At 41.9% G+C, this 16859-nt stretch overlaps 1 protein-coding gene across 1 annotated transcript in view; it reads right to left on the reverse strand.

Annotated features, from left to right (window-relative positions):
- The window catches only part of TENM1 (teneurin transmembrane protein 1), a 441834-nt gene that overhangs the window by 163822 nt on the left and 261153 nt on the right, over positions 1–16859 (reverse strand). Inside the window, exons 9-13 of the mRNA XM_075259290.1 lie at positions 14691–14890; positions 13041–13251; positions 10456–10557; positions 3290–3487; positions 2885–3085 (exon numbers count right to left, since the gene is read on the reverse strand). Of these exons, the coding sequence (XP_075115391.1) occupies positions 2885–3085; positions 3290–3487; positions 10456–10557; positions 13041–13251; positions 14691–14890 (912 nt within the window). The remainder of the gene's footprint in view (positions 1–2884; positions 3086–3289; positions 3488–10455; positions 10558–13040; positions 13252–14690; positions 14891–16859) is intronic.

Consider the following 16859-nt stretch of genomic DNA (forward strand, 5'->3'; position numbering starts at 1 on the left):
CTTTTAGTCTTCTGCCGATAGGAGACGGAAACCCTGCAGACAGTGTCCTCCCGTGAGCACCTGTGAGCGTTTTGTGGTCTCCGTGGCGAAACCAATTTTTTTACCTGGACACAATATCCTGCATGTCCAATGGTTTCACCGCAGAGACCACAAAACGCTCACGGGCGGACACTTTGCAAAAAAAAAAAAAAAATGAATGGGTTTGAAAAGTGACTGCTGCTTTCCGTCTCCTGTCCAGTTTCTCAGGAAGAAGACAGAAACCTAAAAGCGGAGACCTGGCACAGATGTGAACCCGCCCTAATATGTGGAATTATGATATTATGGACAATTTAGGCTTTTGCTCCATGTAGCAGGCCATAGCAAAAAAGTGCTGTGGGAAAAACCGTGGCGCAGTTTTTCCCGCAGAAAGCTTGTGTTTCCATAGGTATAATTGGCATGCTGCAATTTACAAAAACACTAGAATCCAATCCACTTTGTAAAAAGTTGCGGTATTTGTTTACTTTTTATGCCCCGGCCGTAAGGAGGGCATCGGTCACCAGGAAACTGGATACAAAACCAGTGCACTGTAAGGGACATTAAACTGAGCACCATCATTTGTTTAGATAGTCCAATAAATGCACCACTTACTTTAGTCTGAGGCCGCATATTGCTGAAACGCAGGTTTTTTGTTGCGGTTTTTTGAGCCTGGAGTGGATTCAGCAGAAGGTAGAGGTATAAGAGCTTCCTATACATTTCTCATTTCTTTTGTAGCCATTCTTGGCTTTGTCCCAAGAAACCGCAGCAAAATTTGTTGTTGTTTCCGCAACGTTTGGCCTCTCTGGGTGTCCTCCATGTTGCCCTATAGCATTTTGAGTATCTAATGAACATGTAAAGGCATTCTATTTGCAAAGGCATACACAATATTCCATGTATTCATATGCATATGAAGGGCCCTTTCTCCAGGGAACATTCCTATAGACAAATTCGGATTCCGACTCCAATAGATCAGTAGCTCCATTGTCCCGAGAGAAACACTATGACAGGTGGAACTGAAAAGTTTTACGCCACTTCTTCTACAATATGCAATTACCTGGTTATATTTCCTTGCAAAGGGTATTTGTTGCCTTTTGAAAAGAAATATGTTCCAGGTTAAGAAGAGAATTGAAAAGCTTTCATGAACTGGAAGTCAACAGAATTTAAAGTTGCTGAGTGTGCACTTATTTATTCACAGAGACTAATGCAAACTTGTCAAGTTGTCAAAAGTCGCACTGTTTTATTTCGCTAACTGTTAATTACAATCCGGCTTTTTGTAACCATCCTACAGAACATTGTGCTAACTTTCAGCAGACGAAATGTCACATTTTGAGAACTCTAATGAGGTGCGATGTCACTCAGATGTACAATTGTGTTCCTGTTTACCTTGCAATTTTGATTTCTATCCGCAGTTATTTGCCCCTTTCTGTAAACAAGGAAGATGTTTCAGGTATTTACTTCCTAAGAGCCTGCAGAAAGTGACGTCCGTGTACAGATGAAGGCTCAGAACAGTAATATGGGAATGCGTACTTGTAGATTGTGTTTTATTAACAGAAGGCTTGTCTGCCCCCCTGTTACAGTAAATAATTGTATTCCACATCATTCCGGAGCTTCCCTGCTTAGAACTTTATATTGTATCATTTCTCTGTTATTCCTAATAGAAATTCATGAAAAGAATTGACAAGTGGGTGTTGTGTCTCTTCCATCTCTGATACCCTCCATTTAGCATGGACATGAGACGAGGTGTATGGGGGACCTATTTCCCAAAATAGATCGGGGCCACCATTAATGGGACATGTATGACATACCCTGTGGATATCTCAAAAAGAACTAAAGAACAACGCCGAGCGACCCAGAGCTTTGTTCTGTAACAGTAGCTGAGAGTGCAGGTAGCAGAAATAGGAGAAATTCTCACCTTGTGGAGTTCTGAGACGGTCACAACTCTGCAAATCACATTGGGACCAATTTTTCAGAGGGCCCCTTCTTTGGGTGGGATACAGCTGCAAGACTCCTCACATCACCTGGCTGTAAATAGATTGGACAGATAGACCAACAGGCAGGCTCCCGTTAAGAGTCTCCCACTGTGGATATTTGAAGAACAGCTTTATTTGCAAGACAAAACTCAAACACAACGCGTTTCAGGCTTAAAATGCCCTTCCTCAGGTGAAATGGCCAAACAGTTAAGAACCATTACACCTGTGGAAGGACTTTTTAAGCCTGAAACGCGTTGTGTTTCAGTTTTGTCTTGCCAATAATGCCGTTCTTCAAATATCCACGGTGGGAGCGCAGTTCCTTTAAGGGAGACTCTTAAAAGGAGTCTGCCTGTTGGTCTAGCTGTCCATACCCTGTGGATATGTCATACATGTCCCAGATAGGAATAACATTTTGGTGTTCATGGAATTTAATGTTTAATGCAAAGCACTGTTCTATCAACCAGCCATTTATGGGATTTTATGCCAGTGAAGGGAATCTGTCAGGGCAATTTGGTACACTAAACCACCCACAGGCCCTTATGGACCAAGTGGGTCCATAAGGGCCTGGGACCAAATCACCCTGTAATAAAGCCATCTGTGCCCGCACTAAAAATACAAAAGCTGCTTTATTCTCACCCTGCCACTACTCCCCACGCCATCGCAGTTCTCCACTGAAGTCAGAGGATTACGCCTGGGCTTTAGTGAGCATGCTCTGTAACGCGGCAGAACAGATACAAAGCCACACAGGCGTCATATTGGCTCATAATAGAAGTCTATTGAGAAGGGAGGGGGAGATTTACGCAGGAGCTCAATGAGAGACGCAGAAGAGACTGCTGGGGCTAAATAGACATCTTTATATTGATATTGTGATACAGAATATTACCTGGTGGGATTATTACCTGTAGAACAGTCCACTCCAGTCCAGTGGGGCTCACAACTGCAGACTCCAGTGTCCATGAGAAAGGTCCCATGGCCAGAACATTGTTCCTGACACAGGGCCAAGGCGTTCTCGCAGTTCACGCCACCCCAGCCTGCAGTACAGTGACACTCTCCTTGCACACAGACACCATGATCGGAGCACGAGGGATCCAGACAGTTCTCTGCAATACATGAAATGGAAAATGAACTTTAATGCCAATGAAAAGTCAATATAATTGTGGTAGAAATACTAGTGCGCAAACGCCATATACAATCCATGCTACAATGTGTCCATTACATGTGTGAGTGCAGAGATGTTAGGCTCATGTTAGTAAATTATTGTCTTTGTTGTCACTATATAGATATATATAGATTCCATAACTAACCTTCTTCACAGATTTCTCCTTTATATCCCGGTACACAGATACACACGCCCATAATACAAGTCCCATGACCACCAGAGCAGGTTGGGTCTATACATTGCTCCTCCGGAACATCACATTCTGCTCCTTTCCATCCGTTCCTGCATACGCAATGTCCCTTCTCATATTCACCATTACCACTGCAGAGTACAGGGCACGAATCTACAGAAAAGGAAGAGAAGTCATCACACAGTTCAGTGACATAGACATTAACGTGTTAGATTACAATAAAGCCATTTTGCATGCGCAATAGAACCCTGGGCAGAAGCCACACATGCGCAATAGAAGGCTGCTTTTTGCTCTTGCTGGTTTTCTATTGTGCAAGCGCTAGCTCCAGCTCACTTGTGAAGGACATGACAGCCGAAGAAGAAGACTGGAGTGTTGGTGAGTATGAGGAGGCGGATGGGAAGAATGGAGTACTGGTGGCCTCCAGAAACAGCGAAACGGAACGTCGCTAGGAAATCAGAAACTGTGCTTGGTGCGGTCACAGGCATATGGGTAAATATAATGTTTTTTAGAGGGAGTATAGTAGAAGTTAGGTGGGAGGAGGGAGTTTAGCTTAGGGGTAAAGCTTTAATTTATCCCGGACATCCCCTTTAACGGGGAACACTTTTGTAAAAATCATAAGTTATAAATATTCTTTTTTCTAATCTTTGTAATAGCTTTTGACAAAAATTTGTTGTACTTGAGTATAGGTCGGCCATCTTGCCTGAGCTCTGATAACAGCCAAATGGATATAAGAACCTGTAGACTGGATCGACAAAAAAAGTTTTGCTCAGAACAGTAGGTTAACTATGATACATTCCCTTTAAGTAACATCTTGTACGAGATGATTTTCTGCAGATGGTGCCGGAGCATTGAATCACTGCACTCTATTATGCAAGTATGGCGCCAGTGCTTCCTTTTTCATAGACTTTTCAGTAGGCTCCTTTGATTAATTTTTTAGTATTGTCTATTGTCTATGATACACTAACCTCACACCGAGTTGGATCCTTTTAAATATAAGAGATCATAAATTCCCACATACTGTATATACTGTAGCTTTAGATGAAAAGTGAATATTGAGCACATGAGATATAAAGAGCAGAGGCAGGAGACACTTAATGTGTACGATCCGTCTGTGCACTTTACCATCTGCTGACTGCGGTGACCCCTAGCCTACTGGACCTGGTACTGTACGGCACAGCGGCACTGGATCCATAGCCCAAACAATATCCTTCTCATTAGCTTGTCTGGCCGTCCAGTTGAGTTAATTTCATTTTCTTATGGATTCATGTCTCTGTATTTCATCGCTATTCTTCCATGTGCAGATGCCGAAGGTCCTAATGTAGGACACTGAGCGCCTTTGAATCCATAGTATGAAGCTGATGACTATATATTGTATATAACATATGACTAGTCCATATCTATACTACTTATTAGTTGGCTAACTTTGATGCAGGTATTTATGATACTCTTTTGGTGCATTTTGGGTGCATTGTGGCACATTTAAGCCATGTCCTCTTTTCTTGAGAACCAAAAGCCATAAGTCTAACATGTTGCAATGTATTATAACTAAGTGGAGCCCCCGTGTTATGTGAAATAATACAGCATTTTATATCTACTGGCTTTATTAGGTGTTTAACCATCCAAGCAGCACTCGGAATATAACCAGTTTTTTTATCTGTATATTCTCTTGTTGGCTATTACCACTGTTTTTGAGACAAGTGGTCCGGAAGTTGAGCAGAAGCTTGACATTAATACCATTAAGGGTACATTCCTTTTTGGGTTTGATTATCAGTTAAAGTACTAACCAGTTGAGGCACCATGGTGGTTTACCATTTTGCTTACTCATCTATATTGAAAAATTGCAGCCCAATGTAAGAGAATTATTAGAGGAGACAGTAAGTCCTAAGCTGAACCCCAACACAGTCCCTTCCTGCTTGCTGGTCAGCCAGCCAAGGGTCTGGTAACAGTCAAGCAATGCAGTACAGAATCAAAATCCAAGAGAATAGTCACAAGGGAAGCCAGAGGTCACAGGTCAGTAATACAATAGTAGCAGAAGAGGAGCTTAGCAGGAACAAAATCTAAGGACAGAGTCACAATAGCCAGCAAGCCTGTGTAGGCTGATAGCTTGTATATATGAAGCCCAGACCTGCCCTAGGCTCTATTGGTAGACAGGCTGTCAATCACACAGGCAAGGCTAGAATTAACTATTTGATGGACATAGGGAAACAAGGTGCAGGAGATGGGTGTAGTGGAGGATAGATAATAGAGCAATAATCACACAGTGAAATAAAAACTCTAAACAAAGAATCAGACTGAACACGCAGCATGGGAGCGGATGATGGTGCAGCGACCTGAACAGGCAGAGACCTTACACCCAAACTAGATGTGCTAAGAAGCTGTAAAGATGTGCCACATTGCAACAAAAGTGTCCCCATATTGTGCCAGAGATGTGCCACAATAATGCCAATGTTTAATCACATCGTAATGTGGCCCGTGTGTTTTAGTATTTGGCAGTTCTGGTGGCTTTGGAGTTGGGCAGCTATAGGTAGGATGTTTTTCATGATGTTTTTGAGACTGAACAGGCTTTTTAATGGGCTATGAATATCTATATACAAAGGGACATCACTTTAACAATGTCAGTAATAACACCATAAATACATTTGCTAGTTTGATTTTTAAGGACACGTTGATCCAGGGTTTTTATACTGACTGCCAGATTGGAGCCGGGAAAGAATTTTTTCCCCTGAAATGGGGAAATTGGCCGGAGCCTCATGGGTTTTTTTTGCCTTCCCCTGGATCAGCACTGTAGGGATTGTAGGATTATAGGTTGGACTTGATGGACTGATGTCTTCATCCAACCTCATCTACTATGTAACTATGTAGTAACTTCCGTTTTTTTTGGTGATGGCATTTTTCAGAATAGTCTATTTTTGCTAAATGTAACCCTGCTAACCTCTTTGATCCTGTTCCTTCCAGAAAATCACATGGAAACACTGTCGATGTTAATAAAAGTGCGAATATTAACCCATAAAAGAGATAAATACTTGCACTAATCCCATTATTTTTAGGTTGTGTTTTTACACTTCCGACTGCTCTTTTGCTACTAAGTCGCAGAGACGTGGAGACATTTCTTACAAGTGCAGCCGCATCTTCAGCCTTGGGCAATGAATTTACTAACACAGCAACATCATTAACCTGCTGACTGCCAAGAGGCAGTGTTCTCACCTAAGATGACACGCAGCAATTAAAGTAATTAGTGAGATTTATATTCAGGACACTTTTTTTTGCTATTAACATAATTGATTTCTCTTATAGTACAGTTAGTTCGCTGGTAACCCTAAAATGTGTAATGGTAGGAGAAGCAATTCCTGAAGGACCTTCAAATATTTATCATTTATATCTAAGTTTCGTTAATTGACTTCTTAATGCTGCTAAATAAATCATCATATATCAGTAGTGGAATCAATAGGATTAACCTGGACCATCACTAACGTATAATGAAAATGACTTCATTCCCTTTAAATACAGTGCCAAATGAGTTGTGGTACACCACAGGGTTATCATCCTTACAGGAAGAAGGAGCTCGTGGAAGATGCTAAGTGTCTTAGAGAAGTCAATGAGAAACTAAAGTTTTAACCTGATAGTTGCTAAACTGCAGAGACTTCTCAGGGGTGTGAATGTTACGGCTCACAGTCTGGCACCGATAGTATTTGGCACTATCATGTCTTCACTCTATGGCGCTATTATAAATGCATCATTTAGTAGATTGATCTGAACACAATGATGGTAGATTATATTAATTATTGTGAAAGATGAGTATTAGGGCAATATTCTTCTTGGTTTTCCTTCCTAACCAAGACATGGGCCACCAACGCATCTTTCCTAAAAGTCTCAAAAAACCTTAGTCTGACTATGATTATAGATCTTACATCATTTCAGTAGGGTTCTATGTTAGTTACTTGAATGCAGAGACATCCTATTTAAAGGGGACCTCGTTCATCCTGGAGAGGGATTGGTGACTACACTCCCCGTGAAGAGGGATCGGTGACTTCGCTCACCCTGGAGAGGGATCAGTGACATCACTCACCGTGGATAGGGATCGGTGACATCACTCACCCTGGAGAAGGATTGGTGATGTCACTCAACCAGGAGAGGGATGGGCGAGTTCACTCACCCTGGAGAGGGAACAGTGACGTCACTCACCGTGGATAGGGATTGGTGATGTCACTCACCCTGGAGAGGAATCAGTAACGTCACTCACCCTGGGGAAGGATCGCCGAAGTCACTCACCCTAAAGAGGGATTGGCGATTTCACTCACCGTGGAGAGGGATCAGTGACATTACTCACCGTGGATAGGGATCGGTGACATCACTCACCCTGGAGAAGGATTGGTGATGTCACTCAACCAGGAGAGGGATGGGCGAGTTCACTCACTCTGGAGAGGGATCAGTGACATCACTCACCCTGGAGAGGTATCGGTGACGTCACTAACCCTGGAGAGGGATTGGTGACTTCGCTGGTTCCTTACCAATGACTACTTAGGCCACCAATTGGTCTGCTTGTACTTGTTGCAGTGTAAGATGGTAAGGGCACTAACGATGAACCACAGAACACCGGAAACAGGAACCCCTACCAGCTCCTTGGATTGTTCTAAATTATGGACAACCCCTTTAATATCCTCAAAGACAATCTATGTGCCCCTAGAATATACCTACATGAGAGCTTGACCTTTTAACCAAAGAGGAAAAAAAAGACAAAATTATCTTCAAATCAGACTGTAATGCAATATGTAGTGCAGGACTGAGATCTAAGAATTACAGGAGTTGTTTGAGTATATCATATATGTAGAACCTGCAGAAAAAATCAAGTCAACCAGTATTTCCCTGTTACATCCAGTGCCACTGCTTCTATGGTTTCTGAGTGTCTCTGGTTCTCTGCAGTGACTGCACCAACATATCCAGTGCAGCCAATCACTGGCGTCAGTAAGATGCGTACATGTATGGTACGTGACTGGTCAGGCCAATATGTCTTGTGAGTATACAGTATAATGTACACAGATACCAGCATGGGCCAGGAGAGCAGTGGTACTGGATCGGCACAGGATTTAACATGGGTCATGGATTGCTGGTATTATCATACATCAGACATCCCCTTTAAATTCTTAAGGCTACTTGTTGAAGAGTCAGCTCATGGAACAAACCAGATGGTAAACAGAATCTCATCTGTAACACTCCGATATTCTCTTCGGCGCTCCGCGGTAGCACACCCTTCCAGCTAGTGTTAATTTAATTATCACGTTTCATTTTTCAATTTACAGCTTCCCAAAATCCCTCAAACATAAGAATTTTTGTCCTGTAGCTTTTAAATTGACTGTCTATGTACTGTACATAGAGCTATTAGTAATAACATAAAGTGATTTATTCATTATTATTCATATTATTCACTATAGTTCCAGTCCTACCACACATCAGATTGTAATATGTCCATCAGAAATGTCATTGGAGTCACGCGGGGGCCTATTTGGGCAATGGGGGTTTCCATCGGTGTTGACAGTGAACATTTCCCAGCATTGATTGTAATGGAGATGGCTGTACATGATTAGCTTCAGTCTGTGCTCTGTAAATCATAGTGTGCTCTATAGCTCATAGGAACTATTGGAATATTGTGTGCTTATAGATCTGGTAAGCTAGGCTCAAACCAGGTGTAAAAACACACATAAAACGGGCCACACGCTGGCTCAGTGGTTAGCAGTGCAGCCTTGCAGCGCTGGGTCTTGGTGTTCAAATACCACCAAGGGCAAAAAAAAAAAACCATCTGCAAGGAGTTTGTATGTTCTCCCTGTGTTTGCATGGATTTCCATCCCATATTCCAAAAAGACATACTGATAGGGAAAAATGTACATTGTGAGCTCTATGTGGGGCTCACAATCTACAAAAAAACCCACATGTAAACCCCCCTGAAAAATCTTGCATTTTAACCCTTTCCCGTTGCAATCACTTTTTGATTTTCATTTTTTGCTCCACACCTTACAAACTCCATGACTTTTTTATTCTTCCATTCACAGAGCTTTATATTTGCAGGACAAAGTCTACTGACCCCCATAACTTTTTTATATTTCCATGGGGTGAATTGAATTTTTACATTTTTTTGACTGTTTATGTGTTTCCATCTTCTTTTAAAGGTTTAATTTGGTCAGAACATAAAAAAAACTTCTCACTTTTCCTTTGGCCTTTGTTTCCAGTGGCGGCAGGTCCAGTTTTCTGTATATAGATCCCCTGGCTGATGTCAGCTATAGTCCAGTTTGTGCTAAGAGACTGCTGCAGCCGATCACTGACCTCAGCTGTGACCTTTTTACAAACAGCACGTGATTGATGTGATGTACTGTTTGTCAAGGGGTCACTGCTGAGGTCTTTGGCTGCCTTCAGCAGTCACCTGATACAAACAATCCAAGGACTGGTAAACCAAAGACCTGGGGAGTGGTCCCTAAAGTTTTTTATGTTCATGGCCCTTTCAGCAGCCGTACTAAGTAAGAGTCATGCGGAGAAGATAGTAGTTCATGAAGTTCCGCACATGGACCCCATTATAGTCTATGGGGTCTGTGTGCCTTCATAAGCTCACCACTTGTCAATGTGTTTGGTATTTCATTCAGGGGGTTCTCAAGCGGACTCCCCGAACAGAGTACTAAACACAGATGTGAACTAGGTCTTATCCAAACCAGATTTTCTTTGACAGATTTTCATTTCAGCTATATACTATCCATACTGGCCATCACTTTTAAGAAGACAACCCCCAATACAAAGCTTTACTATTCCATTTAACTTTGGGTGGTCAAATTTAGTTATTAAAGAGGAAAGCAGTGGGGACCCATGGACAGAATTTGGGGCTTTGAACTAATGCACTGACCAATGGACAAATAAGACTACATTCACTGGAACCAGCTATCAATGTATCACAATGCATTTGTTTGGATCTCCATTGGATCTGCATTTATTTGGACCTCCATTGGATCTGCATTTGTTAGATCTCTCCCATGCCTAATGGACAGTAAGATCAAAGAACAGAAACATATTGAATCCTAAATTCCTTGAAGTCATTAAACATAGAGTTAAATACAAATAATGAGAAAATTGTCGGTCTATACCTCTTGCGCAATCGGGTCCCAAGAATCCGGGGAAGCAGTGACAATGCCCAGAAATACATTCTCCATTCCCATTACAGTTGGTTGAACAATCATCCATCATTTCTGTGAGTGAATAAAATGGCATAAAGTAGACTGCGTTAAAGTTTGGATTCGGCTGTAAAGGTAATGTGCTATGAGTGACTCAATTGCAGAGAAATTGCTGCAAATTTACCTCTGCAGTAAAAATAATCATACTAGCTTTTATTCTGATCTAGCGAGAACTTAAATAAGTATTTGAGTATATAGAATATTTTCTCGGATGAATAAAATTGACATAAAATCAGTGACATTAGAGAAATATGATTCACTATAAAGTATGTAAAACCGAACAAATAAATTTCCAAATGGAGTCCTGTGTGTGAGATTAATACCGTTACATTGTCACTCGCTCAGGTTCGATACATGGAAGAAAAAAAAAAAAGATAATTTTGTACGTGGGAGTCTTCAAAAAGTTTAATGCTGCTCATACATCACGGGCACCGCACAAGTGTTTTCTGGACTCCAGCAGATCCAGAATTTATGAAGAAAACACAGGGTGTGATGAATATAGAATAAATGGCAGTGACACATCATTTAGATTTACTGGAGGATATGACTAATTCCTCATACATCAAGTTGCACATTTACCTGAAATGATCCATAAGCAAAGCTGTTGTCTAAATTATCCTTTGGACATTATCATCATTTATACGGAGCTGAAGACAATAGCTCATAGACATGTGCTTCTCCCCGGACTACACGGCTGATGCCTTCTAAAACTTACAGAATCTTGCAAGCGCAGTAATTCTGTTCTACTGTTATCTTGTAGACTATGATACCCGTACATGGGGCCGCCTCATGCTCAGGGGGCCGGTGTGTCTCCTCTTTCGCTAGTATGAGGACCCACCAATGCTGGTGGCTACAGTTCCACCCTTGGCTGCCACTCCCCTCGAATATTGTGCTGCTCTACTGCTGGGTTGTGTCCATAAGTCAACGTATGGTGTCTTTATGGGCCAATACACACTTACATACCCATAACTCAAGTCAATCTCTGTATGCCCATAATGAACGTTATTTCCACACCAATTCAGGGGCTAAAAAAATTAGATCCATATGGGTACTAGGCTGCTAGCTCTGTTTGTTACTTCTGGCTACATTTTTGATACCTGATCGTTTGCTGCCCGTCCTGCTGCTTTCCATTCCTACTATATAGTCTTTATACCATTTCAGACTTCTCTGGAACTTCATCCAGTCGGCTCTGCCATCAGGCTTCAGACAGAGCCAACTGCGCATGTCTGTTTGGTCATTTCTTTGTGGTCGCTAGGATGAGCAGTATGGCTCTTTTGGGCCATTTTCTTGAAGACGAACAGTATTCTAGTGTATGACGCCACAATAAAATGGCCAAACAGACATCCACATTCAGCCATCGGGCATCGGGCAGAGCTGACTGTGCATGTGGGGTATTTAGATGCCAAAAACAGGAACACTGGAAGAAGACAACGCAAAGGACATGGCAGAGAGGCGCGGCTGTAGAAGATGGAGGTGGCGTTTGAGCACGGGTGAATGCCCCCTGTGCTGTCTGGAAGGTCATTAGCGTACCGATAAAAATCATAATATCTACAGAATGGAGAAGAAATCTAAAAAGAGGGGAAGAATAGTCTTTAAGGCTATTCCTACGTGGTATTAGTTAAAAAAATGGATTCTAATGATAGATTCACATCTGTGTTCGATTGCCATTCAGGGATTCTGTCCCCCTTTCCACTTGCAAGAAGGACTTTTCTCTCTGCATTTTTGGGCGGAAACCAGGCAGACTCATTTATAGTCTATGGGGTTCTGCAGGTTCCAAACCCCGAAGAATGGAAACCCGAGCGCAGGTGTGAACCTAGCGTAACCTGTGGAAGGGCGGTCTTGCCCGTAACGTTACACTATTTTGGTATTGGCTATACATGTACCAGCTTCTGTATTGGATATTCTTTAGCGGAATCTATTACTGCATAAGACATACAAACTGGATGTATGATAGATTTGTGGCTGATTAGTTTATATGGCTATACAGTGTTACTTATTATAGGATTAACAATCCAGGGGTCCTGTGGAAATGTGTGTACCTTCTTATGTGAACTAAGGGAAAAAATGCTCAATACTGTTCATACCTAATCCATTAGTGACCCAGTAGACTGGGGTTATCTGCAAATAGCTGGTGGTTTTCAGCTGATATAAGTGCTATCCTCAATTATAAGGCACAACGTTTTTGCATAATTCAAGGAAAAATTAATTTTCAACATAAGGCAATTGGCTGCAGTGACTTACAATACTAAACTGTATGATATGATGGTTGGTCCATTTTCTAAAAAAAAACAAAAAAAAAAACGTGGATGTCTAAGCCTCAACTCTACTGCCTAAACATAATAGGTCATTTAATATTCCCTTATACAATTCTAATAAATTTGTGCAATTGTTGCCAAAAATTCAGCATCTGATGACCCTATTCAGAGATCTCCCCATGGGTTTCATTGTCATAGAATGTCAATCAGAAGTTACTGAAGGAATCTACAGAGAACACCTACCAATTGCTGTTGTTAATACTATGACTTGCTCCATCTTCTTTCCATCATTGTAGAAAGCTAAGTGCCAGGCACCTTGATCCATGTATTCAATGAAACCTGTCTCTTGTAAAGACGGCAGAAAGATGCTTCGAGGTGCGTGCTGTGGGTTTTCTGAATTTTTCGGTTCTTGCTTTTTCAAGTGTTTCCCATCCATCAGCTTTACAAAATCAAACTGTGTAAAAAATCAAGCCACAATACACGTTGGATTACGCTGGATATAGGGCACATCTCAACTTTACAGAATGGTTTAGACGGTACAACATATTTATAACCAGCAAAAACTAAAATCCAGCACCAAAGAGGATCCACAGATGAAGAGGTATAAAATGTAACTTTTATTCACATAAATAAAAAGAATTACAAAGTAACTTGGTGAAAAAAACACGTCTCAGGTTATATCAAAAACAAGCTACACGTTCCAGGGCGTTTTGTCCTTTCCTCATGGCCATGAGGAAGGGGCCAGGTCATCAGCTGCATCTTCAGTCGAAAGCGCCTTGTCCGTCAGCCATGTTCCTGTGGGCTCTTACACAAGCGCTCGTTTTGCTGCAGGAAAATGACCACGCAATTGGCGCTTTGGCTGAAGATGAGGCCAATGACCCAACACAAAGGTGGTCGGGAAAAGAAGACAGAGGCATCACTGGAGAGTTTTCAGATAACACAGGGGACGCCCTCTGGGCTGTCTCAAAGCTCATTTACATATGGAAGAAATAAGACATTTCTCAGGAACGGCATCGCGGATCAGAAAAAGAAAGGTAAGAGAAGGATAGCCTTTCTTAAAGCTATTCTGACATGTACTTAGTTAAGAAAGGGATTCTAATGATAGAATCCCTTTAAGCATAAGTATCCTCTATCACTTAATTCATTGGCCAAGCTGATATGCGTATTAGAGTTGAGCCGATCTTGAGATTTCAGGATTAATTTTAAAATCCAATTTCCGATCATTTTCCAGCCGATCCCGATCGTGAAATTTGCTCGATCGCCGATCGGAATCCGATCTTTCCTGATCCTGATCGCTCAACCTCATTAATGATATACATGAATAGGGTTGAGCCGATCTTGAGATAACCTCTGACCTCGATCCCGCTGGAAAAGATCGGGATCAGAATTCCAATCGCGATCATGAAACTTACTCGATCGCCGATCGGAATCTGATCTTTTCCGATCCTGATCGCTCACCGCTAATGCTTATACGTTACCTCTTCTCTTTATTTTACCACTTTAACCATTTGCCCATATTAAAGTGACGTTTCCTATTGCAGCTTCCTTGCTAGCTGCTATAGGTATAATCTTGTAATAATTACCTAGGCTATACACCTTCTCCATCTACATCTCTGTACATAGAGTTTCCGCCGCTGCCATATATTAATAAATGTAAAATAAACCATGTATCAGAGCATAACACACGTATTCAGATAACATACTGGCTTTTCACCTGATTCTTTTCTTCAAACTCGATATGTCAGATTTCTACCATTTAGTAAAATTGGCAATGGATTATAGACACCTCCTTGGAATATATAAGGTGCAGTAATAAAGTCCTTCAGTCATTGCATTTACAATCTCTCCAGCTTCTATGGTAACCTCTGTACCCGGGGGAAGTATATCACGTACCTGCGTGTGTGTTGGTGGGATATTTCTCCTTCCATATATGCCAAGAAGAGAATCTTTTGAGAATGAAATATTAAATTTCAAGTACATGGGATGGTGAATGGTAACTTGGAAACGCCAAAATAAAGCAGGCGGGATAATCTGCTCGATCTGCTTCCCAATTTCCACTTCTCCAGAATCGATGGCTCTGCCTCTTTGTAACACTGTGAACACCAAAATAAGTCAAATCCAAGTAGACAGTTCTATGAATGGCATAGCATAAAATAATGCACGGCTGAGATAGCGTAAAGGCGTATTCTCCCTTAGGGCGCTGATTTTGATGCTGAATCCGTGTCAGAATCTGAGTGGAAAAAACACCTCCCCATAGAGTTCTATGGGTTCCGCTCATTTTATTCTTCCACTTGCAGATTCCGCTGCAAAAACCAACGCAGTCAATGGGAGGCAGAAAATCTGCGTCAAAAAACGCCAGGCATTTTTTCCAAGCGGAAATTTTCCATGACCAAATCAGCGCCCAAAACCTCTGTGTGCATTAACCTTCAACTCTACAAGAAAGGTTCAGATATAAGGAGCTCACCAATATTTGTCTCGCTGGTTGTGTACATTTTGGGATAAAACAAGAACTTATTTCTCTGCCGTTTTTGGTGGAAACCGGACAGAGACCCTTTGGACCCCACCGTAGTCTATAGTGTAACCACTTTATATGTGCATAGTGTTTATTTTTTTGGTCACAGACCCGAAGGACCTGAATGCTAGTGTGCACAGAACGGAAACAACATGTTAGGACTGGTTCACACCTGCACCCGCTTTTAGGTTTCCATCTTCTGCTAACAGGAGACGTGGCAGACCATGTCCGCTTGTGAGCATTTTATAAACCGTTTTTTTTTTAAATGGGACACAAAGTCCTGCATGTCCGAGCACAAAACACTCCCTGGTGCTCACGGGTGGACACTTTGCAATCCCAATCAAATGGGTTTGAAAAGTGACTACCGGTTTCTGTCTCTTGTCCAGTTTCTCAGGCAGAAGACGGAAAACTGAAAGCAGAGACCTGGCGCAGGTGTGAACCCGCCCTTATACTGTATCTCTACCCACAAAACTTTCCTATCAATCTCTTCAGCTCCTCCTGCTCTATACCAGGCTCCCAACAAATTCTACCAAGTTCCCTTTAATGACTCGTGAAAACAACTTGTTCCAATTAATGTAAACTACTATCCACATTACTGCGCCATTACTTTCCTCTTTACCTTGCCATAATCCATTTATATACATCTACAATCCTCAGTATTAATATTAGCCCAGCACCAATGGATAATATCATATACGTCAGCCTTGACTGTTTCATGTCTAGGAGAAGCATAAATATAGAAAGGTCAGCACATCGCAGGCAAACAACCTCCAAACAAGCTTTTATGTGCACAGAATGATAGTATCAGGGCTGGATTTCTTCCAGTGTATTTTAGGCAGATGCCGAAATCCCTGCGGTCTAAGGGATGTGAGCGATATCTAGCACACATTGAATTGACTTGGACCAGCTACAGCCATAATTACACGGATCATTATAAGGTTGTTTCTGTCTGATGCTTCTTAAAAACAGAAGCTACCAGTGCTGTTACTGTATGGCGCTGTAATGTTACAGGGTAACATGATGGACGGTGTAACACGGGCCTATGGTTTAGATAGAAAAGGAGATCAAATCCAGCGTCTACCGGGAAGAAGCCATAATGATTCAGGAGTAAATATAAAATATAGCTTTTGTTTGCTTCCTCATTAAATGTTACAAAGTAACTGATGGAGTAGACTGGTTACATTCCAAAGGCTACTGGATTCAGGGCATTGCTAGCCCCTTCCTCATGGCATGTGGGTTATCTTCTTCTGCCCGAGAAACTGAACAGGAGACGGAAACCTGGCAGTCAGTGTTCGCCCGTGAGCGTCTTGTGCCTGTCCGCGGCGAAACTGATTCTTTTAACCGGACACAAAGTCCTGCATGTCTGACTTTGTGTCCACGGTTTCGCCATGGAGAAGCAGAAGACTCACTCACATTAAAGTGAATGGGTTTGAAAACTGACCGCCAGGTTTCTGTCTCATGTTCAGTTTCTTGGGCAGAAAACGGAAACCTGCAAAGCGGAGACCGGGCGCAGGTGTGAACCCACCCTTAGCTCAAAAGCGGCCAAACAA

The sequence above is a fragment of the Leptodactylus fuscus genome, chromosome 11 (assembly GCF_031893055.1).
Source record: "Leptodactylus fuscus isolate aLepFus1 chromosome 11, aLepFus1.hap2, whole genome shotgun sequence".
In the NCBI taxonomy this organism is placed as follows: Eukaryota; Metazoa; Chordata; class Amphibia; order Anura; family Leptodactylidae; genus Leptodactylus; species Leptodactylus fuscus.